This window comes from Coffea arabica, chromosome 6e, assembly GCF_036785885.1.
Source record: "Coffea arabica cultivar ET-39 chromosome 6e, Coffea Arabica ET-39 HiFi, whole genome shotgun sequence".
Lineage (NCBI taxonomy): Eukaryota > Viridiplantae > Streptophyta > Magnoliopsida > Gentianales > Rubiaceae > Coffea > Coffea arabica.
Window position 1 is genome coordinate 34,352,771 of NC_092321.1, and position 25,337 is coordinate 34,378,107.

Sequence of the window (25,337 nt, forward strand, 5' to 3'; positions counted from 1 at the left end):
CTTCTTCTTGAAAATCTTCAGCGCCTTGAGTGTTGATTATTTGTGTCACCTTTTGAGTTTTTTGATCATCTTGACTCTTGAAGACCTGTACCTCTCTTCGCACAAACAGCTTCTTGTACGCTCTTGCATCCATACAGGGCCTCCTTGGTTTAGGAGTAAATTTCTGGGGAGTTTCTTGGGCAAACCGCTTGGGAAATTCTTGTGTAACATCACTTGCATTACCTTGTGACGCCATTGCCTAAGACCAATCTGTATAATCTGTCCGTGTGTGGTGCACAGGGGAGGGGCCGAATTGCTTGTTCTTTGAGGGGGAATAAGGAACGAAAATTTGGAAGCAAGGAGAAGGGAGTATAGCCGAATTTTATGAAGAGTTTTTAGAAGCAAATTCTGGAATTTTGAGAGGATAGTTTCGGGAAGAATAGGAAGCTACCAAATTCTGTTTTGCAGCCGACTTTGGAAGGTTTCAAAGGAGCAGAAATCTGGAAATTTTTTAGCTACCAAATTCTGTTTTGCACTTGGTTGACCAGCCGACTTTAGGAAAGGAACAAGGAGAAGGAAATCTGGAAAATTTTAGGAAACAATTCTGTTTTGGTATAGCTGATTTTGAGGAAGGTTAAGGGGTACAAATCTGGAATTTTGGGAACCAATCCTGTTTCCATTTTTTTTAGCCGACCTTAAGGAACTTTCCAAAAAGTACAACACCTAATTTGTTTCCAGAAAAATCAATTAGGAAAATTAAGGAAACACTTGGGAAACTCCATCATTGTATTTTCCTCGTTTCATTCCTTATCAAAGTCATTCCTCATTTCATTCCTCATTTCAGTCTGTTTCTACTTTTGTTCTTGTTCCTTTGATACAATTGGGAGCTATTTTGATTAAAGTGTGATTGAACTTCCTTGAGAAAATTTCTGATTTCTTCAAAGGAAACAAACAAGTGGTTTGAGAAGTGAATTGGTGAGATCATTAGAGTGACATAAACACTTGAGTGAAAACACGAGAGGAGTGAAACACTTAAGGGAGCAAGTGAGGCATTTTTCTACTAACAATTTGTCAAGTTTTGCAGGTTTCACCATGTCTCAGGAACAAGAAATTACCATTGCTCAGTTATCACTTAAAATGGATAATATGTGGAAGGAAATGCAGAGGAGATTTGACCAAAGGTTGGAAACAATCCATGAGCAAATTGATCAACTAAGTTCGTCTAGGGCTTCTTCTAGGAAATCTATGGGAAAATCCACCCTGGGGGAATCTAGTGACTCCAATGCTGATTCGGAACATGAGGCATACGAGCAAAGAAGACCAAAGCGAAACACAAGAGCAATCGGTGATGCCATCAAGGGGATTAAGATGAAGATTCCTCCATTCCAAGGCAAATCTGATCCGGATACATACCTTGAATGGGAGAGTCGAGTAGAGTTAGTATTTGATTGTAATGACTACACCGATGCACAAAAATTGAGACTTGCCGTAGTCGAATTCACCGACTATGCCATAGTTTGGTGGGAACAAGTGACTACAAGCAGAAGAAGGTGTGGAGAGCCACCTATAACCACTTGGACTGAGCTCAAGAGACTGATGAAGAAGCGATTTGTACCAAGTCACTACCATAGAGACTTGTACCAAAAACTTCAAACCTTGACACAAGGTCAACGCTCAGTTGAGGACTACTACAAGGACATGGAAATCTCCATGTTGAGAGCTGATATTCAAGAAGATAGAGAAGCTACAATGGCAAGATTTCTCAATGGTCTGAGGGTTGAAATAGCCGATCAACTGGAGCTTCAATACTATGTGGAGATTGAAGATATGGTGGAGAAGGCTATCAAGATTGAGCAAAGGCTCAAGAGGAGGGGTACAACCAGAAATTATAACTCTCATCCTCAACCATTTACTCGACCATTCCAGCCTAGAAGGGAAGAGAGAGGTTCGAATACTTGGACCACTCCAAAGCCGAAGCAAGATCAAGGGTCAAGCTCGCGGCCACCTTTTACTAAAACCGACTCCAAGGTTGTTTCAAAACCAACAATTGAAACTTCAAAACCTAGGAATCGTGACACCAAATGTTGGAGGTGTCAAGGAGTTGGGCATATTGCAAGTCAATGTCCAAACCCAAGGACCATGCTTGTCCTACCAAATGGAGACATTGTCACTGATGATGAAGAGGAGGATTACAAGGACATGCCTCCCTTGGTTGAAGAGGAAGATGAGATAGAGGAAGTTCCAACTCAAGACAAAGTTGGATTGGTAGCAAGAAGGGCCCTAGCTACGCAAGCTAGTAAGGATGAGCTTCAACGTGACAACATCTTTTACACTAGGTGCCATGTGACCAACAAGGTATGCAGCTTGGTGATTGACCCCGGAAGTTGCACTAATGTTGCTAGTGCATTGATGGTGGAGAAACTAAGCTTGCCAACTAGTGAGCACCCCCGTCCCTACAAGCTTCAGTGGTTAAACAACAGTGGAGAGGTACGTGTTCTTAAACAAGTTCTGGTTACTTTTCGCATTGGTAGGTATGCAGATGATGTTATGTGTGATGTAGTACCAATGCAAGGTGCACATATACTCTTAGGGCGTCCTTGGCAATTTGACAAAAGAGTCACTTTTGATGGTTTCTTGAACAAGTACTCTTTCATGCATAATTGTAAAAAGATTACACTTGCACCTCTTACACCTCAACAAGTGCATGAAGATCAAGTTAGTCTCCAAAAAGAGTATGACTTACATACTACTGCCAAGAAGGACAACACCAAAGCCAAGAAATTGGCATTGGCCGACCCTTCTTCAAGCAAATTGGATCCCTCTCATTCGGCCTTTGACCCCACACGGGAGAGAAAATCCAGCATGCTTGCCAAGGTAAAAGATGTGAGAAAGGCCTTGCACTCTAACCAGGTTTTATTTATTTTATTTTGTAAGGGGTCTTTATTCACTAATGCTCCTGATGCTTCTTTGCCTAGTAGTATTACTAACCTTTTACAGGAGTATCAAGACGTCTTTCCTGAGGATATACCTACTGGTTTGCCTCCATTAAGGGGAATTGAACATCAAATTGATTTCATTCCTGGATCTTCCCTTCCAAACAAGGCACCATATAGAACCAATCCTGAGGAAACCAAGGAGCAACAACGACAAGTGGAGGAATTGCTTAGTAAGGGTTGGATTCAAGAGAGTCTAAGCCCTTGTGCTGTACCAGTTCTACTTGTTCCAAAGAAAGATGGAGGATGGAGAATGTGCACTGATTGTAGGGCAATTAATGCCATCACGGTAAAGTACCGCCATCCCATACCTCGTTTGGATGACATGCTTGATGAATTACATGGGGCTATCATTTTTACTAAGATTGATTTGAAAAGTGGTTACCATCAAATTCGCATGAAAGAAGGAGATGAATGGAAAACTGCATTTAAAACAAAACATGGACTTTTTGAGTGGTTGGTCATGCCTTTTGGGCTAACCAATGCACCAAGTACTTTTATGAGACTCATGAATCATGTTTTACGATCTTTCATTGGTAAATTTGTGGTTGTTTACTTTGATGACATTTTGATCTATAGTAAGACTCTAGATGAGCATGTTGTGCATTTGCAAATGGTCCTCGATGCACTTCGCAAGGCAAGCCTCTACGCTAACCTTAAGAAGTGTACATTTTGCACAAACCAATTGGTTTTTCTAGGCTATGTTGTTAGTGAGCAGGGAATTCATGTTGATCAAGAAAAGGTGAAGGCTATTAATGAATGGCCAACCCCTACCAATGTAAGTGAGGTGAGAAGTTTTCATGGCTTGGCAAGCTTCTATAGGCGTTTTGTCAAGGATTTTAGCACAATTGCTGCACCACTTACATCAATTATCAAGAAAGATGTGCAATTTCATTGGGGAGAGGAACAAGCTAAGTCTTTCCAATTACTTAAACACAAGCTCACACATGCACCTGTTCTTAGTTTACCTAATTTTGACAAAGCTTTTGAAGTAGAGTGTGATGCTTCTGGTATAGGTATTGGAGCTGTTCTACTCCAAGAGGGTCGCCCGGTTGCCTACTTTAGCGAAAAATTGAATGGAGCTGCTCTCAACTACTCCACCTATGATAAGGAGCTAATGGCCTTGGTACGGGCTCTCCAAACATGGCAACATTACCTACGCCCTCGTGAGTTTGTCTTGCACACCGACCATGAGTCGCTCAAGCATATCAAATCCCAAGACAAGTTGAGTAAGCGACATGCACGATGGATTACATTCATTGACAGTTTTACCTTTGTGATCAAATACAAGGCAGGTAAGACGAATGTAGTGGCTGATGCACTCTCGAGAAGGCATACCCTTATCATTACATTAGATGCTAAGTTGCTTGGGTTTGAATTCCTTAAAGAATTTTATGCAACTGACTCGGATTTTGGTGAGATTTTTAACTCTTTGCCACGACACTCTCGTGAGCATTATTTCATCTTTCAGGGGTTCTTATACTACAAAGACAAGCTTTGCATTCCCAGGAGCTCCATGCGCACGCTTCTAGTCAGGGAAGCTCATGGAGGTGGTTTAATGGGGCATTTTGGCATTGCCAAGACCTTGATGATTCTCCAAGAGCATTTCTTCTGGCCCCGCATGAGGAGTGACGTGGAAAGGCACATTGAAAGGTGTGTGACTTGTCACCAGGCAAAATCAAAGGTACATCCTTATGGTCTCTATACACCTTTGCCTATTCCACATGCACCATGGGTTGATCTGTCGATGGATTTTGTGCTTGGTCTACCTAGGACTAGAAAAGGACATGATTCAATCTATGTGGTAGTTGACCGTTTCTCCAAAATGGCTCATTTTATTCCTTGTCTCAAAACAGATGACGCTAAGCATGTTGCAGATTTATTCTTTCGTGAGATAGTTAGATTACATGGCATGCCTCGCACTATTGTTTCTGATAGGGACGCCAAATTCCTTAGCTATTTTTGGAAAACTTTGTGGTGTAAACTAGGTACTAAATTACTATTTTCTACTTCTAGCCACCCACAAACTGATGGTCAAACCGAAGTGGTTAATAGGACTTTATCCACCCTATTGCGTGCCATTATTAAAAAGAACATTAAATCTTGGGAAGACTGCTTACCACATGTGGAATTTGCTTACAATCGCACTGTTCATTCTGCTACACATTATTCGCCGTTTGAAATTGTGTATGGCTTTAACCCTCTCACACCTTTGGATTTAACTCCTTTACCTGTTCATGAGAGAGTTAACTTGGATGGTAAGAATAAAGCTGCATATGTACGTGAGCTACACACTAAGGTGCGAGCCAACATCGAGAAGCGTACACTTCAGTACATCCAAAGTGCCAATAAGGGGCGCCGCCAGATGGTCTTTGAGCCTGGCGATTGGGTATGGATACACATGCGCAAAGAGAGGTTCCCAGTCAAAAGGCGTAGTAAGCTACTTCCACGGGGAGATGGTCCATTCCAAGTCCTGGAGCGTATAAATGACAATGCTTACAAACTTGAACTTCCAGGTGAGTATGGGGTACATGCTACTTTTAATGTATCTGACTTGAGTCCTTTTCATGCAGACGATGAGTTTGATTTGAGGACAAATCGCCTTCAAGAGGAGGGGACTAATGCGGAGGGGCTCAAGGCTGCTCAAACTTCTAGTGCTCAAGTCATACAAATACCCAGTGGTCCAATTACAAGAGCGCGTGCTAGGAGAATTCAAGAATCACTTCAAGCTCTTGTTTGCACGATTCAAGAACGAGTTGGTGATGACTTGAGGTCCATTGAAGGGTTACATAATGGAGAAGCTACTCTATACACTTTCCTTCAAACGGAAGACCCAAGTGAAGACTAGTCCACAAAGTTCTAGCTTGCTAAGTGCTAGATTGCTAATTAGGGTTTTCGTTACCATTATTAGTTTTTGTTAGCATTAATAATTTCGGTCAATTTCCACTTCACTTTGGCCGAATTTTAGAATGTTATTTTAGCCAATTAGTTGTTAGATATTTTACCCTTAATGAAGGGCGAGGTCGTCCATTGGACCTTCTAGGGTTTGAGTCATGTAAGGCTATATATAGCCTAGGTTTTCATTCATTAGGGACAATTCAGATTTTTATAAAATATTCGTGAGTTTATTCACTCTCTCTTGCCTCAAGAGAATTTCCTTTGAATACTTGAGAATTAATCTCAAGTTGTTCATCGAACTTATCAATCAAGTAGTCTCCTTGATTGTGGCGTTCTTCTATCCATACTTTTGGTTCACTAAATTTGCTAGTCGTGGGTTAAGGAATCTCCTTAGTTCGTGGCTCGTGATTCTAGAAGGGTCAAAGTTCCGCCAATCATCCCAACTTGGTGTCCGTCTAGATCCGTCTCACATCAGAGTGTAGCCGAGTATAAGACTCAGTTTACAAAGTTGTCCAAATTTGCCCCTGAACTGATAGCCACGGAGCAAAGAAAAGTACGGAGGTTTGTGCAAGGGCTAAATGTGGAGTTACATGAAGCCTTAGCGGCAGCCCAAATTAACACGTTTACGGAGGTTTTGGAGAAGGCCCAACGAATAGAAATTGCTAGGGCACAAGTGAGGGCTTTTCATGAAAAAAGGAGAGGTACGCCTGGTGGAAGTCATAGGCAAGAACAAGGTGAATTAGATATGCCACCCTCTAAGATAGGTTGAGGAGATGGTGGTGAGAAAATTTCAGGGATATCTAAGGAAAGTACTCCAAGAGGAGCTTCGCGTGGCTGGGGCCAAGCAAGAGGTGCCTCACAAGGAGGTCAGACCTCAGCCCCTCAAGTATCTTGTGGGTACTGTGGAAAGGTTAATCATACGGAGAATGATTGTTGGCGGAAAGCAGGAAAATGTTTATGGTGTGGTAGTACCGAACACCAGCTTGCAACCTGTCCCCGTAGATCACACCTAAACCCTGAACAAGCAAATGTATGAGGGACTAAGCCAAGAGTGCCAGCTAGAGTGTACGCCTTGGATCAACAGGCATTACTTGAACCCTCGGAGATAGTAGAAGGTATGATTCGTGATTTCTATTGTTTAACTAAGTTTTGGCTATAATGAGACCTGAGAGCTGGAAACGAATATATAAGGAAAATACCCTACGTTATTCGAAGTGCATGTACGAATTTCGAGGATGAAATTCTTTTAAGGAGGGGAGATTGTGACACCCCGAATATTAGGAGGTTGTTTGTAAAGAAGATACTAAAGTGTATTTCTTTGGGTTTGATTTAAAACCTTATTTTGTTTTAAAAGATTAGAAACCCTACTATTTTAATCAAAAAACCTAGTTACTTGTGACTAACCAGTTTTCTTAAATCTATCATATTTTAATTGAAACCCTAATTTTAATCACTACAATTGTAAAATCGCTCACGTTTTTCTTAAAAATTTCCTTTTATTTGGAAGTTATTCATTTATTAAAGCCCTACCACCCAGTCATTCCACAATAAGTGCAAATGAATCTAGAAAGTAGGGTTTCACATTTCGGTTTCAAGATTGGACCAAATTAAAGTTTTCGCGATTTTTCGTAGGATGATTTTTCGGTACGGAGCAAGGATCAAATTTGGTGATTAAAAGTGACTTTTAGGTGAGAAATAATATGTGATTAGGAGCAATGATATGAGGTTAGTGAATAGGAAGTAAAAACCCTAGTACGTGTGTTTTAAAGAAAAACGGCGCGAACCGACAGGTACCGCCCGCTACCGATTGAACGCACCACTTGACCACCACTTTCTTATCACATCAGTATTAATACTTGAGCAAAATATCCCCCCTCATTGCCAGCTAGCTTGACCGAAATTGGTGGCCAAAAATGCAAGGGAAAGTGAGAGAAATTTGCATGGCTTTGGTGGTGCCAAGTGTCACCACCCTATGGCTCTTTGCTTATTTTTTTTTTCTTGCCATTTATCCTCATTTCAGCTTCATTTCCTTCATTTATTTTCTGGTTTTGGCCGAGCTTAAGACGGAGAAAAAGAGAGCAAGAAACAAACTTCCTTCTTCTTGATTTGCACTATCCAAGTGAGGAATCAAAATTCTAAACCGATTAAAGAGTGAGTTGTGAGTTGGGAAGCTAGGGGGAACTAAAAATTTCCAAAGGAGGTGGAGTATCACTCTTCCAAGCTTTGTCTTTGAGGTATAAGATCTGATCATGGTTCTTGTTCTTTTAAATTTTGGTTTAAGATGTTATCTAGTTCATGTTTTGGCTTGATTACAAGATATGCAAGTTGGGGTGATGATTTTGGATGATATATGCAAGTTAGGATTTAATAAATTCCTGCCTAAACTTGTTGTATAGTTTGTATATGTTGTATATAAGATTATATAAAGGGCTTTGGTAGTGTTGGGAAGCAAGAAAATAAATAGATGGTCATGAAACCCCAAAAACTCCAGATTTCAGGAATTTCATGTTTACATTCTTCCCGGTTTTAGTACTCATAGTTAGAGGCCGAATCAGGCTTGGCTTAAAACATAAAAGTTGTAGAGAATGGTGTTTTATAGGTTTCTACAAAATTTCGACCCAATCGGAGTAATGTAGCTTGTGAAAAGATGAAAATACCCTCGCTGTTCTAGGTTACATTCCAGAGTTCCGCGTGGACAGTTTAGTCTATTTGGTTGTGTTTATTCACTATGGTCCGTACTGATTTAGCTATTTTCCAAAACATGAAAGTTTTATTATTCTGTTTTAGCTTTTAAACTCCTCCAAGAACACCTTAATCGGACCTTGGTAACCTGAGATATGACCATTCCAGTGCAGTGCGGTTAATTAGCCGACTAGTTGGATTTTGGTTCTGTAAATTAGGAATTTGACTAGGTTTCATTGGAAACTGGACTAAGTGATCTTCATGAAAATTGTAGCCCTATGTCTTAGCTTCGAAACGGTATAATTTGTGCCACAATCCGATAAGCGTAGCCTCGGATATGTTCTTTCCGCAACCCCACGTCAAATCTGTCTTTTGCTAGGTTACATTTCCGCACTTGTTATCAATTTGACTTTTATTCTTATGTTGTTATGAGCCTATGGAACGGCTATTTACTTGAATCTATGATATGTATGACTTTGGGATTGGCTGGGGAAAAATAATGAAGCCATAAATGGCTGGAAAATTAGGTAAACACAAAGGGCATGCTGCCCAAATTTATGCTCGAGGACTAGAGAAATATACTTGCGACTTGAGTAAGGGTTAAGAGTGATTACTACTTGAACCCTCTAGGATATTTGCGTCTTCTTTTTCCGAGGTATATACGTAAGGATTTGGCCGAACTTGTACCCTTGAGAAATACAATCATGACTACTAGAAATACGTTTTCCTTGTACTTCCACTCAAATGGCATTTTCAAGTATAAATGTTACAAAGTTATATAGTTTGAAAAGCGAGCGAGTGTTTCACGACTACTCTCCAAGTGAATTCCAATTTCTTGATTTTTATTGAACGAAACGTCTAAGTTTCGTATCTTAATCATGTTTCAAAGTTCTCAAACTGAGTTTTATCGCAGATTTGGACTTCGAACCCGGAGTATAACCTGAAAGTGACCAGTAAAGGCACTATATCTTTTGGTGAGTGCTTTCAAATACCGAATTGAACTTGATACTTGAACTTGATACGTGGCCAATATGATTACATGTTATATACGTGAATTGTTAGGGCAAGAGTGTACTTTATCGCACTTGCCCTTATGTGATATATACTTGTTTATTGTTGCAATTGACTCGATATACTTGTTTATAATGCGCGCACTTCCTGGAATTCCAGAAACCCTGCGGCGAGTTACTTAAGTCGAGCCGGCAAGGGCTTGGTCGATTGGGTAACAAACCCTGGGTCTCTTGTTTTGTCGAGTGGAGTGATATCTCCTCGACTAATTGGTATACTCGAGTATTACCACCCGTGTTTCTTGAGGATTTTGGGCCCAGCTGGGGGTTTGAACGGTGGACGGAGAGTCGTTTAAGTGGTGTTCTACTGGATTGGTTCATTTACTTGAAAGTTGACGGAGTGTCAACTATTATGTGATCAAGCTCCTGATGATGAAATGGGAAGTTGGCTCCTGAGAGCCATCCGTATCCTTATGTTTTGGAATGATTATTGCTTATTGGATTATTGTTTATTCTGAAAAACATTTACACTCGCTCATTTTGAGATTGCTACTTGACGTGTTATTGCTCACCTTTATGAACTCTTCATGCTCGTTACTTTGCTATATCGAAAACTTGTACTTATAAATAATGGTCAATTTGCTATTTGGATCCTCACTGGGCTTTGAGCTCATTCCACTCCATTTATTTTCCTTTCAGGGGTAAGAGCGAGGCGTGAGATATGTAAAGACTAGCGTAGACTAGTTGTTTTTGACTTTTGACTTGTACTCGCGCTATTACTCGAATAGAATGTTTTGTATCTGGATTGTATACACTTTGAACCAGTTTGGGTATATTGAGGTTTGGTATCTTGATTGTGCATCAATGTAAATTATAAGCTTGAATTGCGATGTTATTTATGGTCGATGGATGTATGCATGTGATACGATTGAGTGAGTCCTGGCGAGAGTTGGGCAGGCGGTCCACCGAACCCTTTGCTACGCCTTAGGGAGAGGTGGGACTGTCACAAACTAAACACTGGTGGTAATACTCGAGCATACCGATTAGTCGAGGAGGTATCACTCCACTCGACAACACTAGATACCCATGGTTCATTATCCAATCAACCAAGCCCTTGCCGGCTCGACACGATTAACTAGCCAGTGGGGTTTGGGTTCCCAAGTAGTCACTATAGCCGATGACCAATCGGCTTGGTCAAGAGAAAAGTACGGAGACGGGAATGAGAGGTACCTGCCACTCATATCGAGCGTGGTACATACTGCCACTCAACACTTACAAATCAAGCACAAGTACAAGTACAAGTACAGGTCAATGCAAATCAAGTCACTTGTACAAGCATGAATGAGATATCAAGTGATTAGTTGAGTTAGGTCAAGTGGGATAAAGTACACACTTGCCCGACCAAACCAGTAAAATCTTATCCGATCACGTTGGTAAAGAATTTAATCAAGTATCAAGTTCAATCATGTATTTGGAAGCACTCACCAAAGGTCTAGTGCTTTTCAAAATCACGTTCAGGTCCAACTCCTTGGTTGGAGTCTAAATCTGCGACAAAATATTATTTAAGAATGTAAAACTCTCTAGAGTTCGAAACAAAGGAGTTTCGCTTCAGAAAATCAAATAAATGAAACTCATTTAAGTAGTATTCATTTTGCTTATCACACCCTAGAAAACTCATGCTCGCTCTTTTAGTTTCGGAAGTGGTTAAAACGTTTAAATTCGTAAAGTGGCTAAAAGACGAGGAAAACATATTCCGAATGGTCGCTACTTTCATTTTTCCAAGGGTAAGAGTTTTGGCCAAATTTTAGCTTATATACCTCTACGAAAGAAAACTCGAATACCATAGGCAATCCAAGTTCAATGCGACCTCAAATCTTCGCTCAAGTCGCGAGTACACACGCTTAACCCTCGAGTGAAAATTTGGGCAGCATGCCCTTTGTACTTAGCTATTTTCCAGCCATTTATGCCTTCATTATTTTCCTCAACTCAGCCCAAATTCACACATAAGAAATCTCAACACAATAGCCTTTCAACTAGGCTCAATTTCATCCAAACACAAGGCAATTCTAGAAATGCAACCATCAAAATCAAAATTGGAAACCAATTTTAAAGACGAATGGCTAAGTAACAGGTTTGACATCTTCCGGGGTTTTGGTCACAGCTGAAGCTATGCTTATCGGATTGGGGTAAATTTTATGGTGTTTCGAAGCTAAGACATATACCTACATTTGTTATGAAGACATCGACACTCAGTTCCTGCATTTTCAAGGTCAAAATGTGAAATCGCAGAGAAAACAGAAAGCTGTCCGTTAAACAGGTATTTGGGCAGTCAGGGGTATTTTAGTCATTTCACATGATACAGTGCTCCGATTGAGTTAAAATTTTACAAGAAGCTAGTTCACTCAATTTCATACAACTTTCATGTTTTGACCCAGACCTGATTCGGCCTTTATCATGGACGAATATGCAGGTCAGTTCGGTTCCAAAAACAGGGCAGAATCACTATAATTGCTGAAATTGAACTTTTACTCTAGAAATTCATATCCAAACACTTCACCACATTCATTTCCTAGCTCAATACCATAAATTACGAGGTAAACAATGATAATCAAGGCTGAAAATTGCAAACCCTAGCTAAACATTCCACTATACCATCACAACTAGGAATTCAACCATCAAAATCCAATATTAAGAACTTCTATCCCCAACTTTAGCAAAATTAACAAAAGTAAAGCAAGTTCAAGCATGATACCTTCCCAAAGCCCCTTGTAAGTGAGAAACAAACCACTTTCTCCCCAAATTTTCAGCACCCCAAGTCTTCCAATCACCAAGAGGTAAGTTTAATCGGTTTGGTTTTATTGATTTCACTCAAACAAGCTTGATTCAAGGGTTGAAGTTGCAAGCTTTCTTCCTCTCTTTTCTCTCCTAAACTCACGACCAATACCAGCAAGAAATGAAGAAAAATCAGCCAAGAAGAAAGATAAGAAGGAAGGAAAATTTACTTGGTAAAAGCTCTCTAGGTTTTCAACAAGTGTCACCATAAGATTCCATCTCATTTTTTTCTTTTCTTTCCTTTTCCTTAGTCAACATTTTCGGCTGGTTTGGAGGATATTTTAGGAGTGATTAGCTGAAATAAAAGCGAGGAGATTAAGGTAATAAAGTAGTGTTCAAGTGGTTCACTCAATCGGTAGCAAAAGGTGCACATCAGTTCAAGTCGATTTTCCTTAACTCGCGCGTACTAGGGTTTTCACTTATGATTCACTCACTTATTATTAACACTTCCAATCTCACACTTTTTCTAACTTTATACTCATTCTTATCCACCAAATTTAGTACACACACCTCACCAAGTGATCGCACTACCAAAATGCACCAAAACACACCAAAAACGCTAGTATGCACAAAAATCCTAACTTATGCCATTCCTTTAGAAAAATCATAACTTGAGTCATAAATATCAAAAATTCATACAACTTGGCCTGTTAAAAACTAGACTTCAAATACTAATAATCTTTAGAAGAAACCTCAAAGAGATTCAGTTCATAAGTTGGTCCAAATTGAGCCATAAACTACTACAACATTCCTATGTTTACTTGTGCAGGGCAGAATTTTCAGTCAACTTTGCCAATTTCCTAGATTTTATAGAGATTGAATCAAACTCTAAATTTTACATTGTAGGAAACCCTATGAGTCTAGTTTCAAATGCAACAAACGAAACTCAATTCTGAATTTTCTATACGAAGTTATAGGAAATTTCCCAAAGCTGCACAGAGCCTCCTGCGAAAATTTCTAGATTTACTAACAACTTGAGATTATGAAACTTTTCTTAGCAAAATTCACTCCCATGGCTCAAATTCACATTAAAACAACCAAGAATCTAAGGCAAGTAAGTTCAAATAAGAGCTATAAAGACAAGTAAAATTTCGGGGTCTCACAAAGGTGAAACCTACCAAAACTAAATGCTAAAATTCACAAAATAAATTAAAATCCTCTCATCAAACCCTAAAACAAAAATATTACCCAACTTTTCAATTATTTCAACTAAAATCCAAATAAAAACTATAAATCTATCTAAAATTATTAAACCTCAAATTTTATCCTAAAATTCACCAATAATCTGTCCGAAAAACACATTAAAGTATACCAAAGAAAAATGACATTTAAAAGGGGCCGAATTGATTGATTTCCCAATTTTCTGGGCCATATCAGAATTATTCAAAAGTTTGGGGCCAAAGTGTAATTTTGGCAAGTTCCCATGCAAGTAATCGCAGCTTTCTTCCTCATTGTTCTGCAACTTCACATTTGCAAGTTTTCGCAACTTTCAGCTATTCAACATTCGGTTCTATTGCACAACAAAGGTAAGGAATGAAACTACAGCATGCCCTTTTAACGAAAAACAATCTCTACCGTCTTGCGCAAAGATCAAAACATTACCAAACACAAGAGAAGGAACAAGGAAGCATCAAAATCTTAGGTTTCTTTCAAATTTCTGGTTAAGGAAGACCATTTCAACATTACGAACGCACCCTATTACCAAACACTTAAACCCAGAGTAAAAGAAAAGGAGGGAGGCTATGCATATACAGAACAAGAATCGACTAAACATGATCACAAACTTTAGTTGAAGCAACTGAAGCTTCCAGAACGCGAATCGACATTGTTGCAATAGACCTGTCGTATTGCAGCCTCTATCCCATCACAAAATCACTCCCAAATGATTAATGGTAGACGTTGCGCATGATACCCCCCACCCAAACAGCAAGCAAGCCAACGAAATGCAAAACACACTTATGAGGAGGGAACCAGAAGATTACAAAGGAACAACTTGTTTTGATAATGCAGCATGGAATTCATTAAGACCGTAGTTTGCAATCTTGTGGAAAATATTAGATGATTCCATTCATGACACTCATTAAAGCAGAACCATTTCATCAATAATCAACCAAACATATGAAGGATGGCAACCACTACAACAGAATTATAAGAACAATCGGTCTGTCAACATTGCTGCAACAAAGCCAAGAGTTTCACCCTGTTGCAGCAACTCTCGGTCAACTCTCGTTGGTTTTTCCCTTAAGAATATCAGGTCATCAAACAGATTTTCTATATAGTGCTGCTATCCTACCATGAAACAGGGAGGAACCAAAACGATGTTGGAAACAAAATGGTAAACATCAGACACCGACTTCCTTCTCCTTCTCATGTAAACATCAAACGCTGATTCTCCTTCTCACATGAAACCCATGAAATCCATGTAAACATCATACCATGAACTGATTTCATTAACTTATGCAATAGCGAACCTAAAGCTTGCAACAACCCAACAAACTTCCTCACCAACACCAGAAATAACGCATAAACCTCAGATAAGATAAAAATTTTACTACCAAAAAGGGAAAGAAACCAACAGGTCAAACAACTCTCATTTCAAAGGTTAAAGGTGAAAAAAGAGGAAGAAAGAATTACAGTGCCCTTCCAGTGATGATTATCGACGATGATGGTGGATTTCGGTGAAGTGGCGGCGGCTTCAACTTCTCCTCTGTTCCTTGGTTTTCTGGTCTCTGGTTCTTCTTTTCTTTCTCGCTCAGTTTTGATTCTCTTCCACGAAACTCTTGTTTCCCTCAGCCCCTAGCTACCTGCCCAAGCTCTCTTTTTTCCAGTTTTTTCGTTTCTCTCAGCCCCCAAAACTCCACAGCCAGCTCTCATATCTTTCTCTAAACCCCCCCAGCTGCCAAGCCTTCTATCTCCTCCCTTTTTCTCTTCCGTTTTTCTTCTTTCTCCCTTGTTCTCTTCCTACCCAGCCTGCTTGTTTTCTCCTCTAAAAACCCTCTCCTTTTGCCGCCTCTCTTTCGTTCTTTCTTTTTCTTGTTTTCCTCCACCACCCCGTAACCTTCCCTTCCTAGTTTTCTTTCTTCTCTTCCTCTTGCCGAAGACCTTTCTTGCCCTTTTCTTCTTTTCCTTGCTTTTTCCTTTTGTTCCCCGTAGCTAGTTTTCTTTTTCCTTTTTTTGTTTTTCCTCCCAAAAATCCCCAAATCAACAAGTTTCATCCTACTAATCAAACAAAAGGGACATTTGTCTAAAGCCTATCCATCACACTTAGCCCTCTTGCATGGCCTCCACTTGGCTACTATCCCCCTAATACGCTTGTCTAATAATCCCCTATTGCACTTGTCTAATAATTCCCTATTACACTTGTCTTCTTATTTTATTTATTTATTATATATTTTTCAAAAACAATTTAGGTAAACAAAAACAAAACAAAAAAAACCAAAATTTTAATTCGTAATTGCAAATGCATTGCACAATTTTCATTTATCTTAAAAAAAAAATTGAATCTAAAAGGATTAAAGACAAATTTTGAATTTTCTTTTGAGAAATTTTCCTTTTTTTTAGAAATTTAATGCAAAATATCTTAAAAATGAAACTGATAAACCTAATTTAAAAAAATAAACACTAACTGTCATTTAATCAATTAAAATAAAATAAAAATAAAATAAAATAAAAGAATAAATAATAAAAAATAAAGCTAAAATTGAAATTTTGGTGTTTATAGCTTGCCCCTCTTTATCTGAGTTTCAAAGAGACTCGAGACAAAGACGTAGACACCAAATACTTACCTGTAGTTATTTTGTTTTGAACTAAAACATGTAAACATAAAAAGATCAGTGGGATAAAATCCGAGCCTGCCATAAAATTGATCAGTGGGATAAAACCCGATCCTGCCGTGATGGTTGGTCAGTAGGATTAAACCCGACCCTGCCATAATAATTTTTCAATAAGAAATTAAATTTGATTTGTCAAGAAGGGAGGTAGAAGGGTGCACGGCGGACGCTGAGACTTCGCCAACAAGAAACTAAATTTGATTTGTTCAAGAAGGGGGGTAGAAGGGTGTGCGGCGGACGCCGAGACTTCACCAATAAGAAATTAAATTTGATTTGTCCAAGAAGCGGGATAGAAGGGTGCGCGCGGACACTGAGAATTCACCAATAAGAAATTAAATTAAATTTGTCAAGAAGGGGGTAGAAGGGTGCGCGGCGGAAGCTGAGACTTCACCAAGAAGAAATTAATTTTGATTTGTCAGAATCTTTTTTTTTAAAAAAAATTTGTCCCAGTTTTGACCAATTATTGTGCAATTGATCATTCGCTCCAATTGAATCAGGCAATTCCCTTTTCTCCACCACTTTTGCACCATCGGATCCTCCTTCTGGGCCTCTTTGTTTCGATCTAGTATGGCAAATATCACCCGGATATTCCGAAAGGTCACCTTTTTTCATTCCTGATGTGGTGCTCACTTGACACGATCTAGACAACGAATCACCAACGGTTTTGCAGCAGAAATTTGACCCAATTTAATCCCCGAAGTAGTGAACAATATTGATATTATCTCAACCCACTACTTAACGAATTAGTGAACCAAACTATATGTAGAGGAACGCCACAACCAAGGAGTTACTTGATTGATAAGTTCACTTGAATAACTTGAGAAAGATTCTCAAATATTCAAAGAAACTCTCTTGGAAAGAAAAAGTGAAAAACTCACGATTTTTATTAATGCAAAAACTGATTATGAAGGTCTCTTGCCTTGGCTATATATAGCCATACAACTTGAAAACCTAAAGTGACTTGAAAACCCAAACTCAGGCCATTGGGCCGATTCTACTACTCAAATCCATTATCTAATGGTCAGCTTATAATCGACCCAATGAAGGCTTTAAGCTGGCCTAACATAACCCAATAAAAGCTAATTAACCAGCTTAAGTAATAGTGAGCCTAGAATCTATAAATTGGATCCAACTCAACATGAGGTCTTGGACCGAATTTATTCCGAGCAAATAAAATAGAAATCACCAACGAATCACTTGACGCGAATATGTGGAGATTCGTTGTCTAGATCGCGTCAAGTGAGAGCCAATATGTGGAGATTTGTGTCATACTGCCAACTCTTGTAGTACCATTCATTTCCAAACACGATTTGAGGACAAATCTTTTTCAAGAGGAGGGGAATGATACCAAATATGGGCCGCTTTTGGGCCAGGTAATACTACTTCTTTGACTCCCTTAGGATCAGGAAGAAGATATTGTAAGCTAGCCTTTAAATGCCTCATATTCGCCATGATGTATGAGGAAACCTGCAAAAAAATTAGTGAAACAGAAGATATTTTCCTCACCACACAAGCTCACGTGTTTACACTCATCACTCGTGTATCACTCAAGTGTTTAAAACACTCTAATGCTCATACTAATCACTTCTCAAATCCCTTGACTGCTTCCTTTGAAGAAATCAGAAATTTCCTCAAAGTAATTCAATCAAACTTTAATCAAGTTTTTCCCAAAAGTGGCGTATGAGTAGCTGGAATTTAAGGCTGAATGAAGACTCAAAAGGCAGCAATTACACAAGTAAGAATTCATTGGAATTTTTCTGATTTGGTCCACAAAAGAGTAACTCAATTGTTGTGAGAGTTTGACTTCGACAAGGACTCTAACAAGCTAAATAACAGCTAGACCTATTTGGATTCTTTTGGACACTACTAACACAAACAACAATCTGCAAAAAATGACTCGAAGACGACAATTTTTCCACCTAGACAGATTGCTAATGTCGATAGAAATTAGAATGCGATGGCAGATTTTTTTTGGATCCTAGAGTGACTCTATCGAAGGAAGGACTCTTGTTACTGCTGGAATTCTGGTTCGTTGCTTTCTTGGGGTGTTCGGGCAGATTTTGTGGAGTTTTTGGTATGTATGGAATGCTCAAGGGTAGGTCCATTTAGTCCTTGAATGGACAGTTCACTTCGGCTTACAATGGTGTTGTAACTGATTAGGGAACAAGGCTCAATTAGTTGGCAGTTTTAGGAGGCTGGTAGGTTTGTTTTGGGACGCCAAGAGGTTTGGGAAGGCTGTTTGGATCTGATGTGGGAAGATTGTGGTGTTTTAGAAAGGTTTGGATTTGATTTCTTGGTTCTCTTGGCTGACTTCAATCCCAATAGCTTTAGGATTAGAAGTAGATCAAGAATGGAACTTGATTCCCAAGTAGGAAACCTAGAGCCGATGCTTTCTTTCCCCTTTTTTTCGTTTCTTTCTTTGCTCTTTTCTTTTTCTTTTGCGGCTCTCTAATTGATATTCAAGAACTTAGATTCAGTCCCAACAATTGAATTTTCGGATCTAAGTTCAAGGTGCACAATTTGTCAAGACAAGTTGGAGTTTGTTTTCAAGAAACCCAAGTCTTTTCCCAAGAACTCCTAAATTTGTTTCAAGAACTTCAAGAAATCTGATCAAGAAGCTCAAGAACATCCCAACTACGCTTTTTCTATTCAAGGTTTTCAAGAAACAACACAAATATTCAAGGTTTAAGGGTGACACAGGTTCGGCAGCCCAAAAAAATAAATTCCAGCAAACCCGACTCAAGAAACATTGGTATGCTACACCTTTTTTTTTTCTTTTTTTGTTTTGACACTTTGTTGGGTTGTTTTCACAGCCAAGGCGACGTAACCAACACAAGAAACACACTGCAATCTAGACAAAAGGCAATAGGAAATAGCATCCAAGATTTCAGACAGATTGCAACACAATACACGAGACACTATAAGAAGGAACTAGAAAACCTTAGCGGCTGCAAAAAAATTTTTCTTTTTCGTTTGTTTTATGGACAAAACACAATGACCACAATAATTATCAGCAAACTAGACACAAACACAAAAGAGATAACACACCAACAGATTTTGTGTTCGGATAAACAGTACCCACGGATGAACAATACGTGAACAGTGACAGTAACTAGTAATCGGTGAACAGTACCGATGAATAGTACCTTTATTTTTATGAAAGGATCTAATTTGAAAGAGACAAGAAGATTCAACTCAACACAAAAAAAAATGAAGGATATAACTTGGTATTGTCGACTAGCTCTGATTACCAACTGATGTGATACTCACTTGACGCGATCTAGACAACGAATCACAAACGGTTTGGTAGCGGAAATTTGACCCAATCTAATCCCCGACGTAGCAAATAATATTGATATTATCTCAACCCACTACTTAACGAATTAGCGAACCAAACTATATGTAGAGGAACGCCACAACCAAGGAGTTACTTGATTGATAAGTTCACTTGAATAACTTGAGAAAGATTCTCAAATATTCAAAGAAGCTCTCTTGGAAAGAGAAAGTGAAAAACTCACGATTTTTATTAATGCAAAAACTGATTATGAAGGTCTCTTGCCTTGGCTATATGTAGCCATACAATTTGAAAACCTAAAGTGACTTGAAAACCCTAACTCAGCTTGTCTAGGCCTTTGGGCCGATTCTACTACTCAAATCCACTATCCAATGGTCAGCTTATAATCGACCCAAGGAAGGCTTTAAGCTAGCCCAACATAACCCAATAAAAGCTAATTAACCAACTTAAGTAATAGTGAGCCTATACTCTATAAATCGGATCCAACTTAACATGAGGTCTTGGACCGAATTTATTCCGAGCACATGAAATAAAAATCTGGAAAATAAACTACTAACTATTACTAAAAGATTCAATCTCTTGCAGCCCAAAACAAGGCCCATAAGCAGCCCATATTTCGTATCATACCGATGTATACTCACTTCACGCGATCTAGACAACAAATCACCAACGGTTTGGTAGCGGAAATTTGACCCAATCTAATCCCCGACGTAGCGAACAATGTTGATATTATCTCAACCCACTACTCAACGAATTAGTGAACCAAACTATATGTAGAGGAACGCCACAACCATGGAGTTACTTGAATAACTTGAGAAAAATTCTCAAATATTCAAAGAAGCTCTCTTGGAAAAAGAAAGTGAAAAACTCACGATTTTTATTAATGCAAAAACTTAGTACGAAGGTCTCTTGCCTTGGCTATATATAGCCATACAACTTGAAAACCTAAAATGACTTGAAAACCCTAACTCAGCTAGGTTAGCCCTTTGGGCCGATTCTAATACTCAAATCCACTATCTAATGGTCAGCTTGTAATCGACCCAATGAACGCTTTAAGCTGGCCCAACATAACCCAATAAAAGCTAATTAACCTACTTAGGTAATAGTGAGCCTAGATTCTATAAATTGGATCCAACTCAACATGAGGTCTTGGACCGAATTTATTCCGAGCAAATAAAATAGAAATCACCAACGAATCACTTGACGCGAATATATGGAGATTCGTTGTCTAGATCGCGTCAAGTGAGAGCCAATATGTGGAGATTTGAGGTGTCATACTGCGAACTCTTGTAGTACCATTCATTTCCCAACACGATTTGAGGACAAAACTTTTTCAAGAGGAGGAAAATGATACGAAATATGGGCCGCTTGTGGGCCATGTTGTGGGCCGCTTTTGGGTCACGTAATGCCACTTCTTTGACTCCCTTAGGATCAGGAAGAAGATATTGTAAGCTAGCCTTTAAATGCCTCGTATTCGCCATGATGTATGAGGAAAGCTGCAAAAAAATTAGTGAAACAAAAGATGTTTTCCTCACCACACAAGCTCACGTGTTTACACTCATCACTCGTGTATCACTCAAGTGTTTAAAACACTCTAATGCTCTCACTAATCACTCCTCAAATCCCCTGATTGCTTCCTTTGAAGAAATCAGAAATTTCCTCCAAGTAATTCAATCAAACTTTAATCAAGTTTTCCCCAAAAGTGGCGTATGACTAGCTGGAATTTAAGACTGAATGAAGGCTCAAAATGCAGCAATTACACAAGCAAGAATTTGCTGGAATTTTTCTGATTTCGTCCGCAAAAGAGTAACTCAAGTGTTGTGAGAGTTTGACTTCGACAAGGACTCTAACAAGCTAAATAACGGCTTGACCTATTTGGACTCTTTTGGACACTCCTAACATAAACAACAATCTGCAAAAAATGACTCGAAGACGACAATTTATCAACTTAGACAGATTGCTAATGTCGAAAGAAATTAGAACGCGATGGCAGATTTTTTTTGCATCCTAGAGTGACTCTATCGAAGCAAGGACTCTTGTTATTGCTGGAATTCTGGTTCGTTGCTTTCTTGTGGTGTTTGGGCAGATTTTGTGGAGTTTTTGGTATGTATGGAATGCTCAGGGGTAGATCCTTTTATTCCTTGAATGGACAGTTCACTTCGGCTTACAATGGTGTTGTAACCGATTAGCGAACAAGGCTCAATTAGTTGGCAGTTTTAGGAGGCTGGTTGGTTTGTTTTGGGATGCCAAGTGTAACACCCCGAAAAAAAATAAGGAGGTTGCTGGTAAAGAAGATACTAGAGTGTATTTCTTTGGGTTTGATTAAAACCTTATTTTGTTTTAAAAGATTAGAAACCCTAATATTGTAGTCAAAAACTCTAGTTTACTTGTGACTAACCGGTTTTCTTAAATCTTTCGCATTTTAATTGATACCCTAATTTTAATCATTGGAATTGTAAAACCCTCACGTTTTCTTAAAAATGCCCTTTTATTTGGAAATTATTATTTATTCAGGCTCCTCTATCCAATCATTCCACATAAGTGCAAATAAACCTAGAAAGTAGGGTTTCACTCTTCGGTTTTCAAGTTTAGAGCAAAATTAGGGTTTTCGCGATTTTTCGCCGGATGAATTTTTGGTACAGAGTACGGATTAAATTTGGAGAGTAAAAGTGACTTTTAAGTGAGAAATAATATGTGATTAGTAGCAATGATATAAGGTTAGTGAATGGGAAGTAAAAACCCTCATACGTGTGTTTTTAAGAAAAACGGCGCGAACCGGCGGGTCCCGCACACTACCGATTGAACGCACCACTTGACCACCACTTTCTTATCACATGAGCATTAATACTTGAGCAAAATATTTCCCCCTCATTGCCAGCTAGCTTGACCGAAAATGTGGACTAAAAAGAGCAAGGAAAAGAAAGAGAAAAATGAAAGGTGGTGGTGGCGACACTTGTCGCAACCCTAGAGTTTCTTGGCCAAGTGATCAACTAGCCTTCTTAAACCAATTTTCTGCCCTTTCCTCTTCATTTTTCCAGCAGCTGGTCGACCAAGAGAGAGAGAGAAAGTGAGAGCAAGAAACAATTCCTTCTTCTTGATTCTAACCAACCAAGTGACAAATTAAATTTCCAAACCGATTAAAGTGCTAATTGTGAGTTGGGAAGCTAGGGGAACCAGAAATTTTCCAAGGAGGTTGATTATCACTCATCCAAGCTTGTCTTTGAGGTATGAAATCTGATCATGGTCTTTGATCTTTTAAATCTTGTGTAAATTAGCTTAGCAACTCAAATTTGGTGGTGAATAATGGATGCTATCATGTTTTGGGGGTTTTCCCCTTTTGGGTTATATGAACTAGGGTTGGATGATTTGCTGCCCAACTTGGTGTATGGTTAATATATGTTGTAATTAAGGTTATATAAGGCTGTTTGGTAGTGATTAGAACAAGAAATTTGAGAAAGTTCCATTAGAGACCAAAAGATTCCAGATTTCTGGAAAATTTTTCCCCTTTCTGTCCGTTTTTGTTGCACCATGTTAGAAGCTGAATTGGCCTTATCTTAAAACATGAAAGTTGTAGGGAATGAAATTTTAGAGGTTCCTACAAAATTTCAGGACAATCGGAGTAGCGTAGAATGAGAAAGTCGAAATTACCCTTGCTGTCCTGTTTCTACCCGAACCTGAGAACTGCGATTATAATTGTTTATTTTGGTTTGGACTGTTTCAGAATTGGTTGTTGAGGCCTTCTGATAGAATTTATCCCTGTTTCTTAGCTTTCAGATGGTTTTGGAATTTCTGGATTTGGACTTATGTAGGCTGTTTTATGATGTTTGTACTAGATTACGGTTTATGAACCTGTTTTGCGATTCTGGTGTAGTATGTTACATTGTTGACATAGTTACACTCGAAATTTGACTGAGTGGCCTTCTTCAACATTGTAGCTTCTTAAGTCTTCAATATGCCTGTAAAATTTTGGGTCAAACGGATTAGTGTATCATGAGTTATAGATGAAATACTCAAGCCTGTTTTGAACATCAGGTTCTGTGCGTTTTTAGTTTAGCTTCTGTCCGTGACTTTTTCGGTTTTGATCCCGTACGATCTGGGTTTTGACTCCTTCATAAGAAATGTAGATCTTGGTTTTGCCTTCGAAACGGTATAAAGTGAATCGAAATCCGAGTTCCGTAGCTCCTGTTATGACCAAAACAAAATTGATCGTCAGAACTGCCTTGAATCTGGACAGTTCTGACGAGTACTTTGTCACTCAAATTTCGTTCTGTTCTGAGTGGATTCAGGTCTTGGCCAAAACAACAAAGTTTTAACCTTATGTCTCAGCTTTCTAATGCCTATGGAATTTCCTGATTTGGATTTGTGAGCTGGGAGTTATAGTCCAGCAAACATACCCTGTCCGTTACTCTGGAGTGCAAATTCCTGGAACGGTTTTATGCACTTTCGACCTATTTCTGTTCAGATCCGGATTTAGGTGTCTTCATGAAAATTGTAGCCCTTCCTCTTAGCTTCGCAACGGTACCTAATGTACCTTGATCCGACAGTCATACCTTCGATTAGGTTCAAAACAGTTTTGACGGCAAAATGGCTAGGCCGCCATTCCCGTTTCCGTGTGTCGTTTCCGCACTCGTATGTGCCGATTTTGCCGTTTTGCTTGTTTTAGGCATATTAGTAGCCATTTATGATATTTTGTGACGCAATCTTCTATTTCAGACGGTGGTGAGCTACGTGGAGCCGGTGGGGCCTACTAGCTACTCTTCGCGGCACAAATTTTGAATTTTGCTCTTTTGTTCGTTGTGTAAGTATTCAGGCCGCTCTTGTGTGTTAGTTGCTTATGTGTTTCGATATGTATGAAGAGGGTACCTAGGCGAGGGTGTACTTTATTGCACTCGACCTAAACCCTAAGTTACGCACATATTTGTACATGGCTTGTGTATATGAGCAATTTTGAAACTAAAACCCTTGAGCTTGTGGCTCGGGGTGACTTTTGAATAATTTTGTGAAGTTTGTGAGTTTGGGGTTGATCTTCCGACCTAGATGGACTATTCGAGCCGGTCAGGGCTTGGTCGAAGCCAGTCCAACTTAGTCTGAGGTCACCAAGTTTGTGAATCCGGTTCACCGAGAATGTGGACCAAGTTTGTGACCCGAGCTTGTGAACCAAGCTCAAGTTTGTGATTTCGTTCGCTCGAGCAAGTTTGTGAGGTGCCTGGCCAGAGAGGGTGATAAGGTGTACGGTGGGTGTACAAGTGAAGTTCTACGGACCATTATTTGAGGTCGACGGAGTGTCGGCAGGAGGTCACACATGGCAAACGATCTGGCTTTGGAGCCACCCGTATCCTTACTATGTGATGTTATCTTTCTGCTTTTGCTTTACTCTTACCATATAATTGGTTGATACGTGAAAATTTACGCTTTTGCCCCTGTTTACTTACTAAGCATATAGCTTACCCCGTTCCATTTGTTTTCCTTAGCAGGGGGACGGCACGGGGATCGCTCGGGAAGGTGGTTAGATTTTGAGCTATAGAATACTTCAATTTGTATTTGTTAAAAGTTGACGAGTAAGATGTACATAGTTGGCGTGGTGATTGTAGTTATGAGTTTTTCTAGGTTTTACTTTCTGGTACTTGTGATATGTAATTCTTGGAGAATTGAATGTAATATTTGAGATTTATCTTATACTTCATTGGAGGACTGTAGTGAGTGAGTGAGTCCCGGCGATAGCTGGGCAGGCGACCCGCCGAACCCTGGGGTACACCCTAGGGGAAAGTGGGGCCGTCACACCAAGGGGTTTGGGAAGGCTGTTCGGATCTGATGTGGGAAG

The 25,337-nt window shown here is 39.3% G+C and overlaps 1 protein-coding gene across 1 annotated transcript; it reads left to right on the forward strand.

Annotated features, from left to right (window-relative positions):
* The first annotated feature begins 1,071 nt into the window (after positions 1–1,071).
* Positions 1,072–5,563, forward strand: LOC140009870 (uncharacterized). The gene is made up of 5 exons (XM_072056203.1): positions 1,072–2,466; positions 2,650–2,889; positions 2,977–3,286; positions 3,989–5,499; positions 5,546–5,563. Exons 1-5 carry the CDS (start codon positions 1,072–1,074, stop codon positions 5,561–5,563), a joined length of 3,474 nt encoding a protein of 1,157 aa, XP_071912304.1.
* Positions 5,564–25,337: the final 19,774 nt, after the last annotated feature.